This window comes from Rhea pennata, chromosome 2 (genome assembly GCF_028389875.1).
Source record: "Rhea pennata isolate bPtePen1 chromosome 2, bPtePen1.pri, whole genome shotgun sequence".
NCBI classification, from domain to species: domain Eukaryota; kingdom Metazoa; phylum Chordata; class Aves; order Rheiformes; family Rheidae; genus Rhea; species Rhea pennata.
In genome coordinates this window covers 24,775,367-24,797,741 of record NC_084664.1, presented here as the reverse complement: position 1 = coordinate 24,797,741, position 22,375 = coordinate 24,775,367, and the positions used below count along the sequence as shown (strand labels likewise).

Sequence of the window (22,375 nt, the reverse complement as noted above, 5' to 3'; positions counted from 1 at the left end):
CCAGTTTCCTTCAGTGTGATCAGCAGGGTTGTAGGGTCAATGTTGCCACTGTCCACTCAAAGGTCTGGCCTGTGTATCCTGTCAATACCTCAGGAAGTCTTCTTGCTTTGATCAGACTTTTTTAGATTCAGCCTGTGGCAGCTTCTTTTAGGTAAAGCTATTTTCTAGGGAACTAGAAAATATGAATGCCAGTATATAGAAATACGTCAGACTGACCACACAAACTGATGAAAGGTAGATATCAGTAGTATCTTAAAGAGCCTACTCTTTTCCTCACTAGTTTCAAGGCTTAATATTCTTACATATGCTTAAAGCTTAAATATTCTATGATTACTGCATGTGTATCTGAAACACTGTCAGTGAGCCTAGATAAAAATGCCACCTTGAATCATGTTATGTGATGCCATCCTACAGGTAGAACACACTCCAGTGTGGCACAAAACAGCTCAATGTGCTCCTCTACCAGCTAAATAAGGAAACAGAAATAACCCATCATTTCATACAATGTGGCACTAGTGGGAAAGAAATTACAGCAGATAACATATTTTTATTACTATCTTTTGCTTTTTCAAGAAAAGTAATTTCATTCTCCCTCTCTTATCCTTTTGTTTTAAAGGATATAGCCAGTGAAATATTTTCCAGGAGGTGGTAGAAGAGATCAAAATAAATTGTGGAATGAAAGATCATCCTGTCATCTGTCAACATGTGAGTCCAGAGACAAAAAAAGCAGAAGCACTGCACTAGGGTAGTGTGGCTGGGCTGGCTGCTCTTGCAAGAAATGAAATGGTATCCAAACAACAATGCTTGAAATGGCTACCAATAATATTAGTATCTCCATGCCAAGGATCTTCTGGCTTATATACACCATTGCTTTTGCAATACCTGCTCATTCAGTAGCTGCAGCCATGAAGGTTGAGCAGATATTTTAATCCTGGAGAGGTTTAGTGTCTCATATATGAAAGATACTATTTTGGTTAAAAAAGGATGAAAGTGAAAAGAGATAACAAAATGCAATAGAGTAATAGAATAGAAAATAACAAGGAAGAGAAAGTTCAGAATTTAGAATAGAAAAGAAAGGAATTGAGAGCAGGGAAATGAAATAAAGAACAGTTTTTAAAGCTGAAATAACAGAAGGGAAGAGACTGTGTCTCTTGGGGTGAAGGGTCTTATCCATAAGAGAGCCTACTTTTTACTGCTATGACGTTTCAGCTCTATTTCTGGCCTGCAGTTTACTTTCCCAGACTCCTCCTCACCTTTGGTTCATTAATTTTCATGTTTCAATAATCCATGCTTTAATCAGCTAAGCTCAGGAGACTCTACTGTTCATCATGTCTTCATTTGGTCTCCTGAGCAGGAAGGTTCCTGCTGAGGCAAGATATCTGCTGGAAGTTAGAAAAACTCAAGATTTAGCAGTGACCTCTGAAAGGTGAATGAAGATTTTCAGATTATTGTGACAAATCAGTCATTAGTTTTCTTATCAAGATATTAGAAAGTATCTGTGATATATTTTGAGAAGATACTTAAAGTAGGTGAGCGTGATATTTTGCGCACCTCTGGAAAAAACTTGTTGGCCTATTCTCTGATAGAGCTACTTACTTAAAAAAACATGGATTGTTTATGTTCAGTGCACTGGTGCATAACAGACTCAAAGAGAAAATCTTAAAGTGCCTTGGGTGAAACTGGAGTTCCTGTCTGACATCTGAAACTGTGAAAGTCAGAAGTATGATCAAGACATTCCCGCTACAAGGTGTTCACATGTCCACTATCCTTACTGCTTGGCAGTCATCTTCAGTAGTTCAGAGCATCTGACAAAAATTTTTCTTTTATGAAAAGGTAGGCAGTTTTCATGGGCAGCAAAGTAATCAGTCCCTGGAACTATTTCATCTACCTCTAAGATATAATAAACATTACTAAGATATAATAAACATACTAAAGCATTTTAATAATGTAATAGATTTTTTTTTCTTTCTTCTTCAGTGCTTACTTAATTCTATGAACAAAGAGACTGGAAAGTTTAATAGCTTTGGACCATTAGCATTGGGTTTGCCTGTGTACCCCAAATGTTTCTCAATGGGCTTTGCATAAGATGATGATTCCATCATATCTCTTAAGTTCATTAGTTTTGCATATCATACAAGAAATGTCTCACCTAATTCTTCTGTTGTAGAATCAAAGAGAGATTCTTCTCTCTGATTTAAGCAGTAGATTCAGAGAGCTCATCTGAAGTTCCTATGCATGGACAAAACCCCTCAAATGTTCACCTAATGCTAGGAGAAAAATCAATAAGATTCTTAAACTTGTTTTCCTCCCTTTAAATGAGAATTCTTAATTCAAAGGTGCCTTGTACATACTGTTTAATGTCAATGAACAGCAAAGCTTCCTTATAATTTTCCCATGCATTAATAGTAGGTCAGTGGCTTTTTCCTGCCAATCTATACTGTTCCTTTTAGCACAAATACCCTAGAACACATAGTTTAAGACATCATGATTTCTAAGGTACTTCTAATCCCTGACATAATATGGATGATCTTGATTAACTTGTATTTAACTGAGACTGAAAATGAAACGAAAAAGGCAACAGAAGACATTCTTTTCTTCTTGAAGCTTATATAAATCAGCACTATTTTAGCCATAACAGATAATTTAATTTATTGTTGATGATATGATAAAAAAAGTGTATGTTTGCACTTATCCACAGTTATATATGTGTTCATCAATCTGGTCTAGGATGCACAATGAGTTGGGAACCCATGCAGAAGTTCCCTGAGATATGTGGAGCTTAGCTAAAGAAATGGAGCTCACCAGAGCCTGCCTGTTAGCAATTAGCATGCAAACTGTATATTAGCAGTATACATACATTAGATGTCATTAAATGTACATGCACACATGCCTGGCTTGGAAGCCAAGTATAGCACAGCATATGAAAACATAAAATTCTAAATGATTCAACTGAAGCATCCTATTTCTAGCAGCAGTATCTTGATCTTGAGGAACCCTTACAGCATTTTACGTGTTAAGCATAGATCTAAAATGCCATATGCTTTTGCAATATGACAGCTTACATTGGGGAGTGAGAGAAGGCGCCAGAGGATGTCTGTGCTGAAAAGTTGGTCAGGTGGAAATCATGATTTCCTAAGGGATTCAAGGAGGGCAGAGACCTCAGTTGGTTAAAATGAATTGAGATAGTAAGGACAGAACTGAGTCCAGGCTGTGAAGTTTGGATCTGGTCAGAGTGAGTCTGTTATGCACACTCATAGTGGCAGAAAAAGCAGATCCAATTGTCACCATGCAAACTATCGGAAAGTGTAGGAGTCTAGGCCTTTCCAAGAGATATAGGCCCCTTTATGTTGACGCTGTAGGACTGTGTGCCCTGAATCCACCCTGTCTTGTTGGACAGATGCCTAATAACATGCCTAAAAATGTCAAAGCCTGCCTAACATGTGACAAATGCAGATTTGGTTAGATAATTGGGGATGAACTTTGGTCTTATGAAAGAAGGATTTTAGGTGTATGATGGTAAGATCTATGATGGCCTTGGGAAAGTGGTGGTAGAGAACAGACCATAAACCTGGAGAAGCATTCTGCCTGATGACATCTAGTGCACAGGCCAGGCTTATTAGCCTCAGCTGAGATGGTGAAACTGTCTTGTGTTTTTTGAGAGCTTTTCTTTATGCAGCTATACTACCTGTAAGACTGTTTTGGGGGCTATGTGGCCACCAGCACAAAGAATTCTTGAGCTAGAAACACAGCTCTACTAGGTCAGATATTTAAATCTCTGTGTTAATATAGACAAGAGATATGTGTGGAATGCAAGAGGTACCTCCCCATTCATTTGCTTCCATGGGTTATAACTGTCTGCAGGCAGGTGTTGCAATAACAATCCTGTTCATTAGGAGCAAAAGCCCACTACAGAGGGGCACTGTGAAGACTGCCTGGGCAGAACAAGTGCATCTGTGAAGAGTCTTCTCTACAGCAAAGACATACTTTCTCTGGCTTAGCTCCAGGGATACAACAGTTACAGGCTGCTCCCAGCATAGAAAAATGTTTTAACGGCATTATGTTCTCCATTTTCACACAAGTTGAAATGGTCCTAAAAACAACATGACAATAATAAGTTAAAAAAAGATCAGCTTAAAGGCACATCATGGACAGCTGGAAAATCTGTATCCTATTCTCTGTTTGTATCATTCCTTTCGTGGTCAAGTCACTCAAAATTTGAGATCAGGCTAAGGGCAAAAATCTGCCCCAGCTGTTGCATAGATATATACATATGTATGTTTATATAAATAGATATGTTTATATGCTATGAACAATGATCTGAGAGTGTTTATGTCCTCTGTAGTTCACAAGTATAATTGTAGTACTTGCATGAAAATTACAAGGACTCTGTTGCACATCTATGGCTTGAAATTCATTTTAGAAATGAGGTTCACTATATCTGCATGTCTTTGCCTTAGCAGCTTGGAAACGGTCCTGATTATCTATTTCAAATGTAGGATATGAGGTTATTCTCTTCAAAATAACACTATTCTGAGATCTTTGGAAGACCTAGACAAGTAGTATAACCGTTGGGTTTATTGTTGGAAATCAGGCAGCTGCAAACTGGAAGTAATGGTTCAGGACGGTTAAGCAATTATTGTAAGGACTACAATAGGAAAGAGCAATTCTGCATACAATGAACACCATACACTTTCTCTGTCACATCTCCATCAATTTAAGTGTTTATCTGAAGAGAGGTATAGCCAGTTCATGTGGCGTAACATACCTCTGAGCACATTATAATGAATTGTTGGGTGCAGATGGGAGCTACCTGAGAAATTTTAATCTTCAGGTACTAACTGTAATGCCACAGCAATCTATGCCTGGGAGGTGTCTCTAGCTAACTGCTATATCGAGACACTCTTTCCTTTCCTCCAAGGCAGACGTAATGAGCCCCTCTGTACTGTATATAAAGCACTGTCCTCTCTACCTTAGAATCAATGCCATCTACTACAGCATACTCAGTTTATCAACAGCTCAGAAAGTTGCTTAAATGGCTTTTTACATATACAGTAGTTATTCAACTCTCAAGGAAACATTTTCAAGTTAAATTTTCTCATGAGGTTGAATGGGTCCATGCAGTCTGCATAAAGAAGAGACAGTACCTCCCATAAAGCAGAGACGTTAAGGCAACCAGCCCTGATTGCACATGCATCCTCTATCAGGGGGAATTTCTGTGGAGTCCAAGCAGATCTCAGAGCTGTCCTTCCTTTCACTTGTGTCTTCGTGCCCATTTGAGCACAGCAGCTCACTTTAACTAACAGACGTTAAAATGAGCTACCTTTCTTTTGAAGGCTGATTCGATTTTGTAGCCTAATTGGACTCCTCCACGCTGTGTTTTTCTCAGGTGGGCCAGGCTCAGCCTTGAAAGCCTTTCCCCATGCAAGCTGAGCCATGCAGCTGCCCCTCTCAGTACATTCACCCTGCTGGCCTGCAGCCTGGCAGCTTTCCCTAATGTCTCCCTCCACAGGGAAAATGTGCTTCCAGGACTCCTACCTGCCTTGTGCCACCGCATTTTCCAGAACTAGCCATTCCCTGGTGAAATCTATGAGACATCAAGGCACAGATCCTTGCACCTTCATTCTCTAGGAACAGAAATATATCAACAGGAGCACAAAGTTGGCCAATTGCATGTTGAGAAAGTCCTCTGCAGAGAGTCATCTTGGCCACAGATTTATTATGCATTGATGGTTCATGAAAGACCATGAGGTATCATCATGTTAGGAATATTGAAGACTATCACTGTCAGCCACAAAGCTCTGGCATGTCCTTTGCTCAGGATTTGTAGCAGCTGCTTTAGGGAGTTTATCAGAGAGTAAAGATCAAGATCTGACTAATATAGCGTTCTGTAGTAATTGCATCCCATCATAAGAATTGTTGATGGCTATCTTTTCTGGCCTGTCATTTTCTTTCTTTGCTTATTGCTTTATACTTGTTACTACAGATTTTTTTGGACTCACATCAAGGATAGTCCCACACATTCCTTTGACAAAATCTTTTTGAAATATTTCGTTGCTGAATCTTTCATTCTTTTCCAGCTGCTAAAGTCTGTGAAAAAATAGGCAGTGTACTGAATGTTTATGTTGCATACAAAATACTAATGAATGACTGTTTAATACCAGCTCACAGAAAATTAGCATTGAAAAGAAAATGATCTGATGATGAGGAAGGTATTTCTATCTACATGGGAGCAAGATTAGGAATGCAGAAATGGAAAGCAAGAAATGAATCTGGCTCGAATTTTGTTACAGTATGCAGATATATATAAGACTTTAACTGAATTATCATTCAAGCTGCGAAAATAATGTGAAGCAAATAGCCTATTCAAATTTAGCCACTTTCTGTTCATAAGTTGCTCTTGGGCTGCTTAAAATATACCTGTCATCATATATTATTCACAGTGTATTTTGGCAAATAATTCTAGCCAACTGCTGCAAAGCAACAGATCTAACCTTACGCATACTGAAATATCAGCCCTCTTTTGACTTCCATCAGGGTAGGTATTTAATAGACTACGCCTTATAAATAGCTGAAAATACAGATTTATTATGATTTCTGTCTTTCTCTCCTCTTTTATTCCTTAACTAGTATAATGAAGGGACTAGTACCTCAAGCAGGATGAATTAGAGTAGCTGCAATGTCTCCAGTTTTGAGTCTCAAAATGATCTAGATGCTCAAAACATAACAATAAATATCTTACGCTGTTGCCATACTTTGAATGCTAAAATGAAGACAGCTAGCCCTCCTAGACATCCAGCTGTCTAGACACCTCCTAAGCTCTGTGAGGAGAGGTAGGCACCTAATAATGGTAACTCTAGCAATCCTGAGGGTGGTGGGATGAACCCACTCTAACTCACATCTTGTTCCCTGTTCATTATACAGGATACACAGGCGGTCATGGATGAGTAGACATCTACATCTCACGCAGTCCAGTTTAGGTAGGATGATTCTTGCATACTGTGAGTGATATTATGCCATCTGCACAATGCAGAGAAATTTTTCAGCTGATCTGTTAATGCAAAGTATCACATGAGCTCTTAGATGTCTTGCACATAGAGTAGAAGAAAATGCACCTTGATTTATAGCTTGAAAAGGCCTAAGGACTGCAGTGTGAAGACAGAGAAAAGCAGACACAAGTACTGGAGGCAACTGGTTGGCCATTGTGCTTTTCAGTCTTTGCACAGCGACACTGGTCTCCTGTGATGAACTTGCATCCTGGAGCCCATCACACTCAATGCCTAGAGCTGACCAACCCCGTGGGAAGTCAACAGCAAACAACCAGAAAACAGAAGATCAGGCCAGCATTTTTACTCAGTGTTAAGTTTCTTCATAAATAAGTACTGAGAGCTTACATGCTTCTTAATCCTGAAAAGTGTTTAGTAGGAGTGTTACATGTTGACTATATTCTTGGATTTGTGAAGGTCAAAGATATCCTAAGGAAAAGCTAACAAAACTTTCTAATAGGAGCTGATGGCTAGGACTACAGTGCTATGGAATGGCTTCATCAACTGCGCTGAGTTTTGTGCAATGTTTTTAGCTTTCCAAGCTTCCAGAGACTTTCCAAATCTGAAAATGCCTGATCATGCTGATCACGTTCCTACCTACCATGAGTTTCAAAAGCCATTTTCCTGAAAAAAATGAGAAATCTTTAGAAAAAAAATGAAGATACACATTAACCCATTTATTCTAACCCACAGGTCACAAAGCTTTTCAAATACATTGTCTGTAATGGGAATTAAGTGACTAAATCTCTCTGCTACTCTTTGAGAACATACCTTAGCAATAGTCTGCTCTTTTCTCTGCTTCCAACTGCAGATGAGTGACCTTAAAAATAAAAGACCAGAACATTTTTCACACAAGTATTTATTGAATTAGCAACAGAAGAAAACACTATATGTTTCTCAAGACTTGTTTTAGAAGGATTGCCATCATCAAGATGGTCCAATCATGCAGAGAGAAAAGGGATTTGTGTTGCAGAGGGAATAGGAATTTTACAGCATAATTACAATGTTTATGTATTTTATATTTCTAGAAAGATTTTTAGGTTAACATTAATATATATGTTATGCTGAGACAAACAGAAGATTTTTTTTTATTGAAGAGACACTTTCAAATTTAAATTCATTGTAGTTTGTCTTGGAAATTTTTTTTCTGAATATATGTGCTCTTTCTGAGTCAGGGTGCTTTAAAATTTTGCCATACTACCAAGCATATCAGTGCACCTGGGGATACTAATATTGGTCTCCTAGTAGTTATTACCGAGAATACATCTATGCTTGTAGCTGGGAGATTGCTTACTGATGCTTTGTAATATATTCCGTATAGTATCTTCTGCGGACATCTTTTCCTCCAAAGTGTGGCAACTGGTCCCATAAAACTGCTGCCTCAGCTATCCCAAATGCTCTTCTATGGAAAATTTGCTAGTTCATTCCTCACAACTATACTCCAATCGGAGCGCTTTAGCAAAGACATTCTACTTCCTCAGGTTAATTTACATTGTCAGGAAGAATCCTATAAAGATCCCTTTTGAAAGTAACCACTGAAGTTTCTGGAGACCCTGATGCATTAAACATTATCATATGTGATGAACATCATTTTTCTAAACTGTCGTTTACAATTTTTCATTCCTTGGCTATTTTTCTAGAATAGTCCTTAGCTGTAGGCTGGCTGAAATTTTGCAGTCTTTCAGAAGAATTTGGCCGCTTGGACTCTCAACAGAGCTCTTAATCAAGGAATTTCCTAGCATTAACATTTTTCCACTTAATTCATCATTTAGACTACCATTTAGCCAAGCACGGAGGTTTCTTAGGCTTCAAATGGAAATGTGACTCATTTCACCTGTTCTTAAATCCAGGCAAACTGACTTCAGCACATGCAAATATTTTATGCTTTTTGCTTATATTTGCTCAAACTTATTCCATAACCTGCTGTTTCAAATACTCCTGTGTAGGAATAAGAAGTCCGCGTTAAGCAGGGTAAAAATTGACCTACTGTTCCCTCCATAGCAAAGCACATCTTTTTGCACTTTTAAAAAGACTTTCACAGTTATTACCTATTTTTCATTATTATCTGTCTCTGTCTCAGGGCTTGACATGGACCAAATATGGAAAAAAAATCTATTATTGTTTGCAAAAGTTACAGCCCACCAAAAAAATCCTACCAAGAATTTTCCTCTTAATTTTATTGATAGCAATAATTGCAGCTGCTCATCTGACATTTTATTTGAACTTACAGACCTCTAGCTTTATCCATCATGCTTCTAACCTTTTCTCAATGTTCTCTGCATCTCATTCTCAGCACCCTCTGGAATTAACATACCCTTTTCTCCAGGTATCTGACATTGCTCTTCCAACTTTGCATGTGCCCTTTCTTCCATTTTTATTGTTCACAGGCAGCCCTTTTGCTCATTTGCTTCCTTCTGCTTTTCCATTTGGATGCCCTGACTTGCTCTCAGCACTTGTGGCTCTCTTGTGAAAAGCTAGTGGGGGCTGGGCTGGTAACATGGAGAGGAAAGACAAAATTATTTTCAACTGACAAACTCTGATCGTAATCCATAATAAGATTTGTTATTATACTGCACTCTGACCTATATACCTTACAATAAAATTATATAAGAATTACTTATCTAACTCATTATTTAAGAAAAATATAACCAGGGAATTCAACTTTTGAAATAATAGAGTCATAGAACAGAACCAAGAGGGAGACTCATAGTGGGGGAAGCTCATTGTAAGGATTGAACCTGTAGTATGTTAGCAGTAGATGTCAGTACTGTAATTGCAAATGACGTTCATAAAAACATTAAGGATTTTAAGTTATAGAGATGCTTTAATAAATTACTAGTAAACTAAAAAGTAGACCAAGGATCATCTCATGTAATTGTTATTTTTTTTCACAGCCAGTTTCTTAAGTGTCTCAGGAAATGAGAGGGATATAAAATAGTCCTGAAATCTCATCTTGGTTGCTTGCTGTGGATAAGACTGGAAAAATTCATGCCCTGTGGCTGAGAAACCTTGTTGCAGATAAGAGCTAGCAACTTAAGCAACATTTAGCATGTTTTCTTTTAAAATGTTTAAGTTCTTCAAATTTGGATATCTACCCCTAGATCCAACCATTTTTATGTGGGATCTAAGTGAACAGGATCAGCATTTAAACTGCATCTCTACCTTCAAGCCCATAGTTATCCTAGCCCTCCACAGTAAATTAATTTGAGAATGAAACAGGAATATAAATATGGCATTTCAAAGCCGTGTATGTTCTCAAACAATCCCATGCTGATTTAGTGTTGTTCTATCAGATGAGCTTTAGTCATCATTAGAGTTGTCCACAGAAACAGAGGACTTTGTTCCTTATTACTTATTCTGGCATGTATGAGTATGTTTTTTTAGTGAGTCATAGAGAGGATGATCCCACTCTTTAGAAATTCTAGACTGGTATGGACTGTGGTTCTTTGCCTTCTCTTCAAGCTCTGCAGACCTGAGCTAAATAAGATGCCCAGTGCAATCAAATAAGCAATTACATCAGCTTGAGCATCCTCAAGAAGACTGGAATCTTTTCAGAGGACTCCTACGGTGGGCGATGCAGAAACATTTCCAATATTTTCACCTTCTTTGATGAAGGTAGGACTTCCCACTTCATGATAATGTAGACAGCTGGCAGATAAGTAGCAACCTACACCTGCTAAGTGTGAGCGACAGGGGAAAAAACCTGTCTGTTTTGGGAGCTCTGCAGTAATTCATCAGGGTCAACATGTAACAATTGATTAAAGAATTCCTGTATGATTTAGTAAGAATGATAGCAAAAAAGTTCTATTGCTATGATAACACAGAAATTGGAATACAAGACACCCTACCTGCACATCTTCCCTTTTTTGATTCATGTGTAGAATTCACGTTAGGAGTATAAGTCTCCATTAAATGCAGTTCTATATGCTTAAGAACATAAACGCATGTGTGCACACACACGCGCGTGCACCCCCCCCCATTTCTACTCTATTCTGTAGAATTTCTCACTGAGGCTTGCATAAAATAGTTAGGCCATAAATTATTTGCAAAAACAAGCAAGTACATTATGATTCAACCATTTCTGTGTAGAACATATTGCTTTGTATAGAAATAGCGGGTTTATAGCTGTCTGAGACTAATTGGTTCATTCCATTCTCAATGATTTATTTCTTTATGTTGCTGATTTGCACACACATAGTACTTGGAGTACACAGAGCTGTTTTATATATAAAATTGATAAATACATTTAATTTATTGATTTGCAAATGACAAATTCATTTGGCCTGAAAAGTTTATTGGTTCATGAGAATGAAATATTGATTTTTGTGCGTAGTACAGTTTTAGATATACACTTAAATAGACACAGCAGAACTGCTTACACTGCTTGGTGGAAGTCTATCAACATTTTCATCCTTATCATCTTTATATTAAGGGGTTTATATCTAGGTCATAAAAAGTATCTTTGGGGCTTAGACTTCTTCTAAGACAGTCATATATCTACTGCTTGACATCTCAGGCAAGATCACATCCGCAAAACAGGTTGGTCACTGCTAAGCAGCAGATGTTTCGAAAAAAATATCCATTACTATAATCACAGATTTATTTCTGTCTGTAATTTCTGCAATTGACTGTATTGTTTTTTATGGTAAAGAAAAAAATATGTTTATTGAAGAGTAATGAGAAGTGTTGGCAAAGTGCTATGTGCACAAGCAAAGTGTTGTCTTAAGGCCCAGTCTGATGGCACTGAAGTCAATGAAAGTATTTCAATGACCTGAAAAGTTCCTGAGTTAATCTCCCTTAGCCCAAGGGCAGAGAAACATTGAAGTGTGTCATGACAGTGTCCCCCAGTTTCAGCAAGCCAGCTCTACAGTTCACTGACTTGCAAATTCCCTGTTATCCCCACACACATTATCGCTATGCCTAGTTTCTAGAAAGAGCGAGGTAATGAGCTGCATTCACAGTGATTCTTTATATGTGTGTATAAAGTTTATTTTAAGAAGCTTATTTTCGTATATGTGCTGAAGTGAACAACTTCCCACCAGACTGCAGGAGACATCTGCTGACATTGCATGGGGATATAGGTATGCAAACATTGCCTCTAAAGAAAATTGGCTTAATAAGTTTCTAGCTTCCTTTCCTTTGCCGTTCTTTCTCTCTTCTGCTCCTATGGCTCAGTCTCACATCCACCCCTCCCAGTTCTGCTGATGCAATTGGCTGTGGGACTAAACAGTAAACAGGAGCACTGTAGGGATTAAAAAAAAAAAAAAAAAAAAAAAAAAAGAAGAAGAAGAAGAAGAAGAAGAAGAAGAAGAAAAAGAAAGAGAGAAAAAGGAAAAAGCATTGCCATGTAGGGTTTGAAATTTGTGAGGAGGGGAAACGGAACATCTTTAAACGTTGCATCTGCATCCTGTGTGGGTTGCTTATAGCTTGAGAAGCTATTACATTTTGCAGGCATGTGTATTTCATATTCTGTCCAGCCAGGTGATAATGCTGCCTAGCCAGAGCCCATGGGACATCAGTGTTTTAGCTGTGGAACTCAGAAATGGGATGGAAGAAGGGAAGAAGAGCTAAGGACTCTTCTCGTAGTGCTCGTGGGATCTGACTCACAAGGAGCCTTCAGAGAGCAGGGAGGTTTCTGGATGGAGCAGGAATCTTGAGGAAACAGATCTGCAAGACCTTGATCGAGCCATAAAATCCGTAAGAACAACCCTGTCCCCAGATTATGATCTTGTTTAGTGCAAGCCATACCCAGGTCTTGCTACAGCTGGAAATTGTACTGAGAGTTTTTTTAGTTAGGGGAGAAAAAGAGTGTTTTGAAGCTGAACTGAGACGAAAGTAGCTACAAGTATGTTTTGCTTTTCTTTTACTATCTCAAAATATCAGCTTTATTAACTTTCCATTTTTAAGTTAAATAAAACATATATTTGCTTTCTCTGTATAATCTATCCATCTGGTTATAAGAGACACTTCAAGTCTGGAAAACCACTACTATTTCATTCTCAAGGAGGTAATGGTTCAAAATGTAGATTAGGCCTGAATAGATGAATTGTGGTATAGACAATGAAAGTATTTTACTTAAAGTTCAGCTCAAGCTATTAAATAGTCCTGGGCTTCAAGCTTGGCAAAGGATAATATTTATTTGCCCAAATTATGTGTGCAAATTCTTCAGGACAGAATAGATTTTACTTGCTGAAAACTTGCTGGCTGGAATGACAACTCCTATTTGAATGAGTATGTGCATTGCTTTTTGGGAAAGCTCGCTTGGTTGGCTAGCTTTCCCAGGAATAGGAAGCTATGGAAAGCTTCATTTCTTCATGTGTCACATCCTAGCCAAAAGCAGTATATATGTGATTCTGAGTTTGTTCAGCAACGAACAGATGAGAGTTGATCTCGACTGGAAGCCTACAATAACTAACAGCTAATACTATTGATACTAATTCACAAGGGATTTCCTTGAGGTACTTCACATTTGTTTATTGAAGTTTGTCCAAAGAATTCTGAATATTCGCTTTTTTTAAATGAATCAACCTGATGAATAATCAAAATTGAATGGAATTAAATACATTTCATGTACCAATATCAATAATATTTCTGTTGATTTGTTGTGATTCAAGATTTTCTTCATTGCCTGATTCAGGAGATGACACTGCATCATACATCAATTTGGTCTCATAGATTGGTGAAAGTATTTCCAGCTGTGTAGTCAGACCTCACAGAATATGTTTTCTGTCACACGACCTTGAAAGATAATTGTATCCACTGCATGTACCCATGCAGACTCATGTTTTTCCATTCTCTCATTCTTTATACTCACCTAGAGATGCGAAACTTCTGAAGCTACTTACTGATGGCATTGATTAATCTTATAGCTATTATTTGTATAGTAACAGGGTCTGAGAACTCCAATGCCAAGTAATTAAATAACAAAACCTAAAGTCTTCCATCAAAGAGCTTACAATATAAATGAAAGACTGAGGGAAAAAGCAAAGTGGAAAAAGATAAGGTAAAAGGGAAAACAAGGACTAAATAGCTGATAAATATCATAAAAGAAGTAAGTTTTACAGAATGGTTAAAAGGAGAATAAATAAATAGCAGCTTCTTAGATCCTAACGTCATGAATGTTATGAATCCTAATTCTAGATCCTAATGTTAACATGTTTGTCAGGGACAACCCAAGCATTAGGAATTGTAGCTCAAAGACATTATTTGGGGAATCTGACAAGTGAGTTATGAGTGTAATTCTAAATAAACTAATTAGTGCATAAAAATATCCAGGAGGATGTTGAGCCACTAAAAGTGCTTGCAAAAACCACATAGATAGAATCATTTTTTAAGGAATATTTATTTTCAGTTCCATTTAAACAACCCACTTTTGTAACACATACTAAAATCTTTAGGAAACATTCTAAGAAATTTCAAGATTATAGCCACAGGGATGAATTAAATGCATTTCATTTATGCAGATTAAAATACAGAATATGTTTGCATCATTCTGCATTTTATTATGTCGCTGCCTTTTGGTATACTTTACATCATTAAAAATACATGACTGACACTCTTTATACCAGTAAGCCTTTTTATTGAAAAAAAATATTATTGCAATAAACTACATTCCCAGGAATTCCTTGAATAACCTAAAAAAAAAGCCGCATTGCATGTACAATAGTGCAATTCACTTAGCTAATGTATAATATAAAACACTTTATACAGAGGATACAAAACAAAATTACTTGTTTACATATTATACTAGCCAGAGTATTATTCAGTTTTAAATATAAACTTAACACTTTTAAAATCAATCTGGTCAAATTGCATTTTTATGCAAATTTGCATGACAAATATACATGTTAAATGTTTTCCAGAAGTGTCTCAGTTACCAAAAAAAACCGAAGTTTCATCATTGTGGAACTCAAGAAACTTTTGTTATTGGAATTTTACAGTGTGGGTGATCTACTTCCTTGGATTATACCTCAAGAATATACAATCAAGCTAAAACAGATTATTAGCTTAGAGTGTATATATCTCTGCCATCGGGAAAGTATAACTCTTTTAAAAACTAGTTTAAATAAAATCAGAATTGTAGCATGGCTCCATAGATCAGGCTCAAGTATGCTTTAAATAACAATAATGTTACATATTTAGAATAAATTACTGATGAAAAATAATTAAAGCAGCAAGTAGAGCAAACACATCATCTCAGCTGTGCTGATAATTTTAATACATTTCTCCAATAAAATCCCTTCTGTGTACTAAGAAATATATTGGACATTCTTTTCATCCAATCTGTCATGGCTGTTTGGCTATTGTGCTGTTTCTACCCCTTCTTAATCTCTCTTTTTCCATCAGTACCTATCAAGATTGCAATTTTCATTGTTCCAAGTAATTAAATTAAATTTTTATTGTCTATAAGTTTGCCTTACCAGATCATCTCTGTTGGTATAAAAAATTATGCATGGATTTCCTGGTTCATTTCTAGAATCTCATTTGCTTGTGCATACAATAAAGGAAAGGTATATAAGTAATGGAATTGGTTTCCAAAAATGACCTATTTAATAGGATGTCATTAGGCTTCTGTTGGTTGGGTTTCTTGCCATAGATTTTTTTGTCACAGGAATTTTTGCAATACTTTTCATGCCTGTAAGAAGCAGGGATGCAAAATGTGTACATACACCTTTAAGAATAGACTGTCATTTCTTCCCTTCCACTTTTTCTTTTAATGTTACCTACTTATATTTCAAAAGAACCATTAAAGAGAATGAGGACACTTACTTTATCTTGAATGGAAACAAAATTGGCCCCATAAATTTAAAAATTCGTTGGGCAGGGTATGCATCCTTTAGGCTTGTAACAGTCCCTGAAATGACGGTTATGGCTGCGCAGCTCTGTCAGCCTCTTCCAAAGCACAAGTTGACCTGTTCCTATAAAATGCTCAATTCAGACCCAATGCTCAATTTTATCTATAAAATTATAACTAATTTTTTCAAATTATCTGCCACTGAGTCAGGGCACTCACTCTGAACAAGCAGGTGATAAGTAGCATTCAATGAAATGTGATAGATTCATAGGATTCATAGAAAATAAGTTTCCATAGGATGGAAATTATGTGTAAATTTAGATCTAATTTGGGAAACATTTTCAGCCAAAAGTAAAAGAGAAAATTTTAAAAATATGAGACTCTTTAGTCTTAACATCTTTCTCACAAAAACTTTCTGACTTCCTTAATTCTGAAGCAGTAAGTTTAATAAAATTTTCTCTGTAATTGAAAGAATAAAAATTAAACAGCAGGCATAAGTAATTTCAAAATGACAAGACTGCAGTTTTGTAAGGAATAAATGAATCAGCTGTGAATGAAACCAAAGTAAGTTTGAAGGGGTTGGTTTCACCAACTTTTTGTTCCTTCCTAAGGGTTTGTTTCTGCTCAGTTCCAAAATTTTTCTCACACATTTTTATTTGATGGCTAAAATATTAAGTTACTAAAGAAACTTTAAATTTTCAAATCAATTGCAAAATAAATAGTCACAGTTAGTAAACACTTTTGAAAATTTTGGCCTAGAATCAGTTCATACTGAACCAGCTGCTTTTATAAATTAAAATACTTCAGCAGTGTATCAATCTAGCTTGACTAAAAGTCAAGCTAAGTTAGAAAATTGGTCCTAAGCAGTATCTTAGATATTCAACCTTACCTTAATCACTATTAGATTTTTCAGTATCTTTATCTAGCCCTATGTCATGAAATAGAATTCCCCCTATTTTTTTAATGCTTTTTTAATCATTTCTGAATTATTAGCTGTGCACTGAACTACTGCAAATGAATTGAAATTATTTCAAATATGTTTCCAAACCAAACAAACAGCTATTGTCTGTCAGACACTTCACTGTCCTTCACATATTGAGAAGCAGGTCTGTAGTCTAACCACAATTAGGAACTTCATTTCATACTAAATATCCAGTGCTGAGTGGAAACATTATAAAAAAAGTCAGAAAGTGCCATTCAAAGAGGTGCTGACGCCCTCACCTATTTCCAAATACAGGGTATTCCTAGGGATTTCAACACAAACAACCACGCAGTACTCGGAAGGTTAGACGCATTCATTCATACACTGCAGATTCAGGACTTCAGTTCGAGTCTTGGAAGTTTGGGAAATCACATTAAAAACTTGGCATGTTTGTTTAGATTCAGTATACACGGAAATGCTGAGAATTATCCCAGGATTTTCTACGAAAATTGACCTGCAGGCCACATTCTGCTTGGAGTACTTCCACATTTTTGAATTTCAGTAGGATTTTACAGGGTCATCCCTGTGGTCCTATCATTATATGGGAGTTTGCCTAATCAAAGCCCCCCTACAGTGCTGCATTTCTTCAAAATAACCACATGGATACTGGAAATATGAAATTTTAACTGTTCCCTCACTAGGAGTCCGAGGAGATGAGCTCAGTCCAGTCAGACTTTTCCATGAACATTGTTTGTGAAGAAGGCTAAAGACTTTTACACATTCTTTGGGCAAGATTCTCCCATATACTTCTTTTTGGCAAGAAAGAAGTATTGCAGTGCTGGCCAGGGCCCTCTGAGATTCAAGCCCAGCATCAGTCTTGTTGCAGTGCTGGGTGTCTGAATTCCAGCCCTGACATATCCTAGTGTCACAGCCCCAGACACGCAATGACAAAGAACTTGCTTCATCTACTTCTTTACCTTGCTATCTTTTATGCCAGCACGGAAGAGAAAAGTAGCAGTCTGCTTGTGCCAGCAAAAAGCCTCCTTACACTAAAGAATTTTTTATTATGTGCTTGTGGCCAGACTACAGGTCCTTTACATTGTTTAAGTAACATTTAGCAGCTATGAGATCACTACAGTATCTGAAATGTTGCTGTCACCTTCTTCTTCCAGTATAACTCAATACCCATCACTAATCAGGCTCTCCAATGTGTTTTGGCCAGGAGATTGAACCAGGGACTTATGATCCTTCTTTTTTTGCTCAGTCTGAGATATCTTAAATGGCCAAGTATTATGCTGTTGCACATGCTCAGAAAAGCAAATCTTTGAGGTGTGTCAAGCTCGCACTACTTTAAATTGCACTACTTAAATCACTAGTCACTTCTGACATTCTTGGTCCTATTGTGCTTGTGTGCTGTGGTCCTGCTCCTGATGGCTGCCACGGATTTCATTTCAGACTGTTCCTTCTAAACCTTCTGCAGACTGACATTAACTGGACCCTGTACTTCTTATGAAAATAAGAAGAAAAACTTTAAAATTGCTTTTACTCACAATATGAGAACCAAATCAACATTCATATGCTGGCAGCCAGAATCTGGACTTTAAAGTATTTGCTGATGTACTCTCAACAAAACAGTAGATTTCCCCTCGGATATGTGATTGAATTCTGAATAATAATCTTTCTTCAAAGTTCTTTTTGGAGCCATGGTATAATCATGTGGGCTAGTTTAAATAGCTAGAAACACCAAAAACTTCTTTTATTGTGGGTAACTGTTGGGTCTGGCTAGAGCAAGAATGGTGATGGAGATCTTGCACTTGGAATAGAGGATGAATTAAGGGATTTGGATGTATAGCAGTTGTAGCTGCAGTCAAGTGTGGTGCAAATAAGGCTGGCATATATGCAGCATGTGGCAATGCTGGGAAGTTCAGTGGGGAAGGGTGAATAGGGGTGGCAGAGACCACGTGTAATGGATGTCCTGTCAGCAGAGCGGGGTGGGTAGGCATAAGGGCTGGGGCTAGAGGGGAAAGTGATATGGGGGAGAAATGTGCATGGGAGAGGGGATGGAGGTGTGCGAGAGAGAGGTGACTGGTGTGGGGATGTACTGATGCTGAGACAGCAAAGCGTTGCAGCAGCGTATGGTGAATGGTGGTGACAGTAGCGTGCTGCTGAACGGGGACAGTGGGAACTGCTGGTGTTGCAGAGAAGGCAGCTGGTCCTGGGGCAGGCAAAACTTTAAGGTGTTTTGCCAGAAGTTGTTTCTGCATATGCTGCTGAGCTTGCAGCTGGAGCAACCTATATTTATCTATTTCCTCTGGTGAAAATGTTATAGGCTGCTGTGTTAAAGGTGGGGAGGTGGCTTTATTGTACGCTTCCAGGTCATTTACTGTTTCATCGTACTTCTGCATAGCATTGTCACAAAGAGAGTCTGAACTGCCCTCTGCCCGGTTCAAGTCCATGTTTACATCATGTAGTTCTTCTTTGGTCTCTGTTGAATTAGTAACAACAGAATATCTATTAGAGGGAAAAGCACCAGGGAAATCATTTGGTACTGGGTCACAGCTTTGTATAAAGGGTTGCACATCACTAATTAAGAAATTGGATTGTTCCTTTATTGCTGTGTTCCTTTTCATGCTTGGGCTCTGATAGCCTGTTCCTATTTGAATGATGTCTTTAAAAAGACGATGATCATAATCAGTGCCTGTTGAAAGACCAACATCAGTTATCTCTGAAGCTTCAAAGTTGTTTTTGTTCACACAGTTTTCCATTGAACTGATTTCATTATGCCCTATATCATTTTTATCTAAGCTTAGGAGTTTTTCTGGCAAAGGTAACATTGTTATGTCATCTACTGATGATGAAAACTGAAGCGCACAGTGACTTTGTGAGTGATCCTTTGATTCTATCCTGCAACTGTTTGAAAATCTCTCCGAACTACGCATTTGTTTCTGGGTTTTCTTGAACTGCACTCTTTCTAAAAGCAGCTTGGCTGACAGTGACTTTCTTTTTCCCTCTATGTCTTTTGCTAAGTTTTCAGAAGAGCAGGTATCAAATTTTTTTGACTGGCAATTTACATTCAGAGAGTCAAAATGTGTAGTTTCAGCTTTTCCTGGTTCAGCGTTAGAATCTCCTTCTGCATCTTCCTCTTGCTTGTTCTCACAGTTGTCTTTTGAGAAGGATCCTGAACGGCTACCTCTTGATGTTCTGCAACTAGATGATCTTTGACTGCTTTGTGAATCTCTGGTGGAAGAACTTTTGGAGATATGGTAGTTTCTACTTCTGCTATGCACTTTGCCAAAATGCCGGTGTCTATATCTGCTGTGTTTAGATCTGTCTCTATGGTGTAAAACTTTATGTCTTGAACATCGTTGATATTCAGCTGTGCCCTTTTGTGAACAGTTTCTAGTCTTTTGACTTCTAGTATGCCAAAGGTAATCCTCATCTGCATCATCAGAGGTGAAAAAGCAGTTGTGCTTTCGGTGCTTACATTTGTGCCTTTCAACTGTCTTGCTTTTTCTTTTGCAACAAAAAAGCAAATGATTTCTACTGTGATTGCTCAATGGGGGATTAGAGGAACAGCTTATATAGCTACTTATGTTACTAACAGAAGTGTCAGAATAGCTAGAATGTCTGTCAGAGGAGGACTTCAGAGGAGTGGAGAACCTCCAACATCTCGTATAACTTCCATATCCTTCATTTTCTGAATTCCTGCTGTTCAAACAGGACTTAAAACTGAGGAAACTTCCACCAGAATCTTTTCCACTGTCACTTATGTCACCACTGCAGCTGGACAGGTCTTGAATGGATCTGCAGTCATTTTGTTTTTCATGTTTTTCTTCAGAATAAATCAAATGACATTTTGCAGTTTTAGATTTTTTAATCCTAGACATAAAAGCAGAAAAGGAAATGCTTTCATTTCTAATGTTGTGTTTCTTTCTTTCACAGCTATGAAAATGATGCTTTAAAGATCTTCTCAGTGTTGTTGTATGAATACTTTTTCCTCTCATATAATCCTTTTGTGAGACATCAAGGTAAGCAGGCACTTTGGGTATATTTTCATTCAAATAATCTGAAACATATTTTTGACCATTTTCATTCATTTCTTTCCCTATGTCTGACTCAGCTTTTTGCTTGGCCTTTCTTGGGTTGAGGGAATCTTTCATCTTCTTTGGTTTCAACAACTGATTATCTTGTTCATTTGACATTTGCTTGTGTTTTATTAAACCTGAGGCTTCATTTTCATCTGCACTCTTATTTATAGAGTGCTCTTTACAGCTTGCTTTGTTTGTTTCACACTGTTTACCATCTCTGTGGTTTAAAGAGAGTCTGAAGTCAAAATATAATGGATTACAGCCATATGAAATACAGGGCTCAGTTTTTGTAAACAAAAGTAGTTCTGTGGGCCACTGCAGAGCAGTGCTGCCGTCTTTGCTCACTACATGAAGAAAAGGCAATGCTTGGGGCTTAACCTCTTTAACCACAGTCTCCCTTGGAAGTGTTTCCATATTCCCATTCTGAATTCTGAAAAGATCTGAATTTTCCAAAGATTGCTCTCTTTTGACCTCCCCAGGACCATCATTAATGTCACTGACACCTCCCTGCTCAAATGCTTGATGTGGTGGGAGCTCAGGTAGCTGGTTGGGCAGGTGGGTGTTGCTGTGCTTGTAGGTGTTCTGCTGTATACAAACATTGCTAGTGTGGCATGAAGGTGAAATGAGTGTTTCCAGCAATTGTTCAGACTCATTCAATTTGCTGTCTTGCTCTGTTTCTCTAAGTGAACCAGAAAAATCCAAATTTGAAAGCTGAGTTTTGATTTTGGAAAATGAAAGATGAGTACTGACTATTTCTTTTAATTCTCTATCACTGCTTTTATCATTTGCTTTTAGCATTTTAGGTTTGGCAGCTACACGTCTTGATACACTGTTATCCAAAACCATTTGGTCTTCTGGAATAGGTGGCCCTTTATCCAAGCTTGCTTTTCCATCCTCCTCCAAAAGTGTGCCAGGAGCTTGCTTTGTTTTATGGTTGGGGGATTCACTACAATCATTTCCTTCTTCAGAGTTCTCACTGAAGACTGAGGCTGAGGACTCAAGCTTCAAAGGGACTTTTTTAGAGAATGAGAAAGACACTCCTGTCCTTTGAGAAGCGCTGATGCTGTCTGGGAACACTCGTGAGACTTGATTTCCAAGCACGTGGAGTCTCTTAGTGGGTGACCGGTGCCTGCTAATGATAAGCTGCTGTTTCTCTACTATGCTTCTGGGGAAACCTTGTCCTTTACCCGTGGCTGTGGTTTGAGAACCAGTGGTGAATTTGCCACCCTTGTATAGGAAAATTTCATCTGCTGATTGCTGCTTTTCCACAACTAATCTGGGGGCTTTAAGCATTGGTCCGCTTGCTGTGATGCTATAATAAAATAAATAAAAAACTGCTGTATTAATTAAGTAACCGAGTAAAGAGCAGACTCAAGTTTGACAATATCGGTCAGGTAGAGAACAGTGTTAGACTTGCTGCTAAAAGGGAAACCTAAATTTTATAAAGAGTTCCTAAATGTGTGGTTTAGCATGCACTGTGGGCTTCTGTAAGGAAAGGCTGTCTTTATGTGCAGCAAAAGATGCAATT

At 37.7% G+C, this 22,375-nt stretch overlaps 1 protein-coding gene across 1 annotated transcript in view; it reads right to left on the bottom strand.

Annotated features, from left to right (window-relative positions):
* Positions 1-18,480: 18,480 nt before the first annotated feature.
* ZNF804B (zinc finger protein 804B) overlaps positions 18,481-22,375 on the bottom strand; it is a 238,129-nt gene continuing 234,234 nt past the window's right edge. Inside the window, exon 4 of the mRNA XM_062567734.1 lies at positions 18,481-22,159. Within this exon, the coding sequence (XP_062423718.1) occupies positions 18,481-22,159 (3,679 nt within the window). The remainder of the gene's footprint in view (positions 22,160-22,375) is intronic.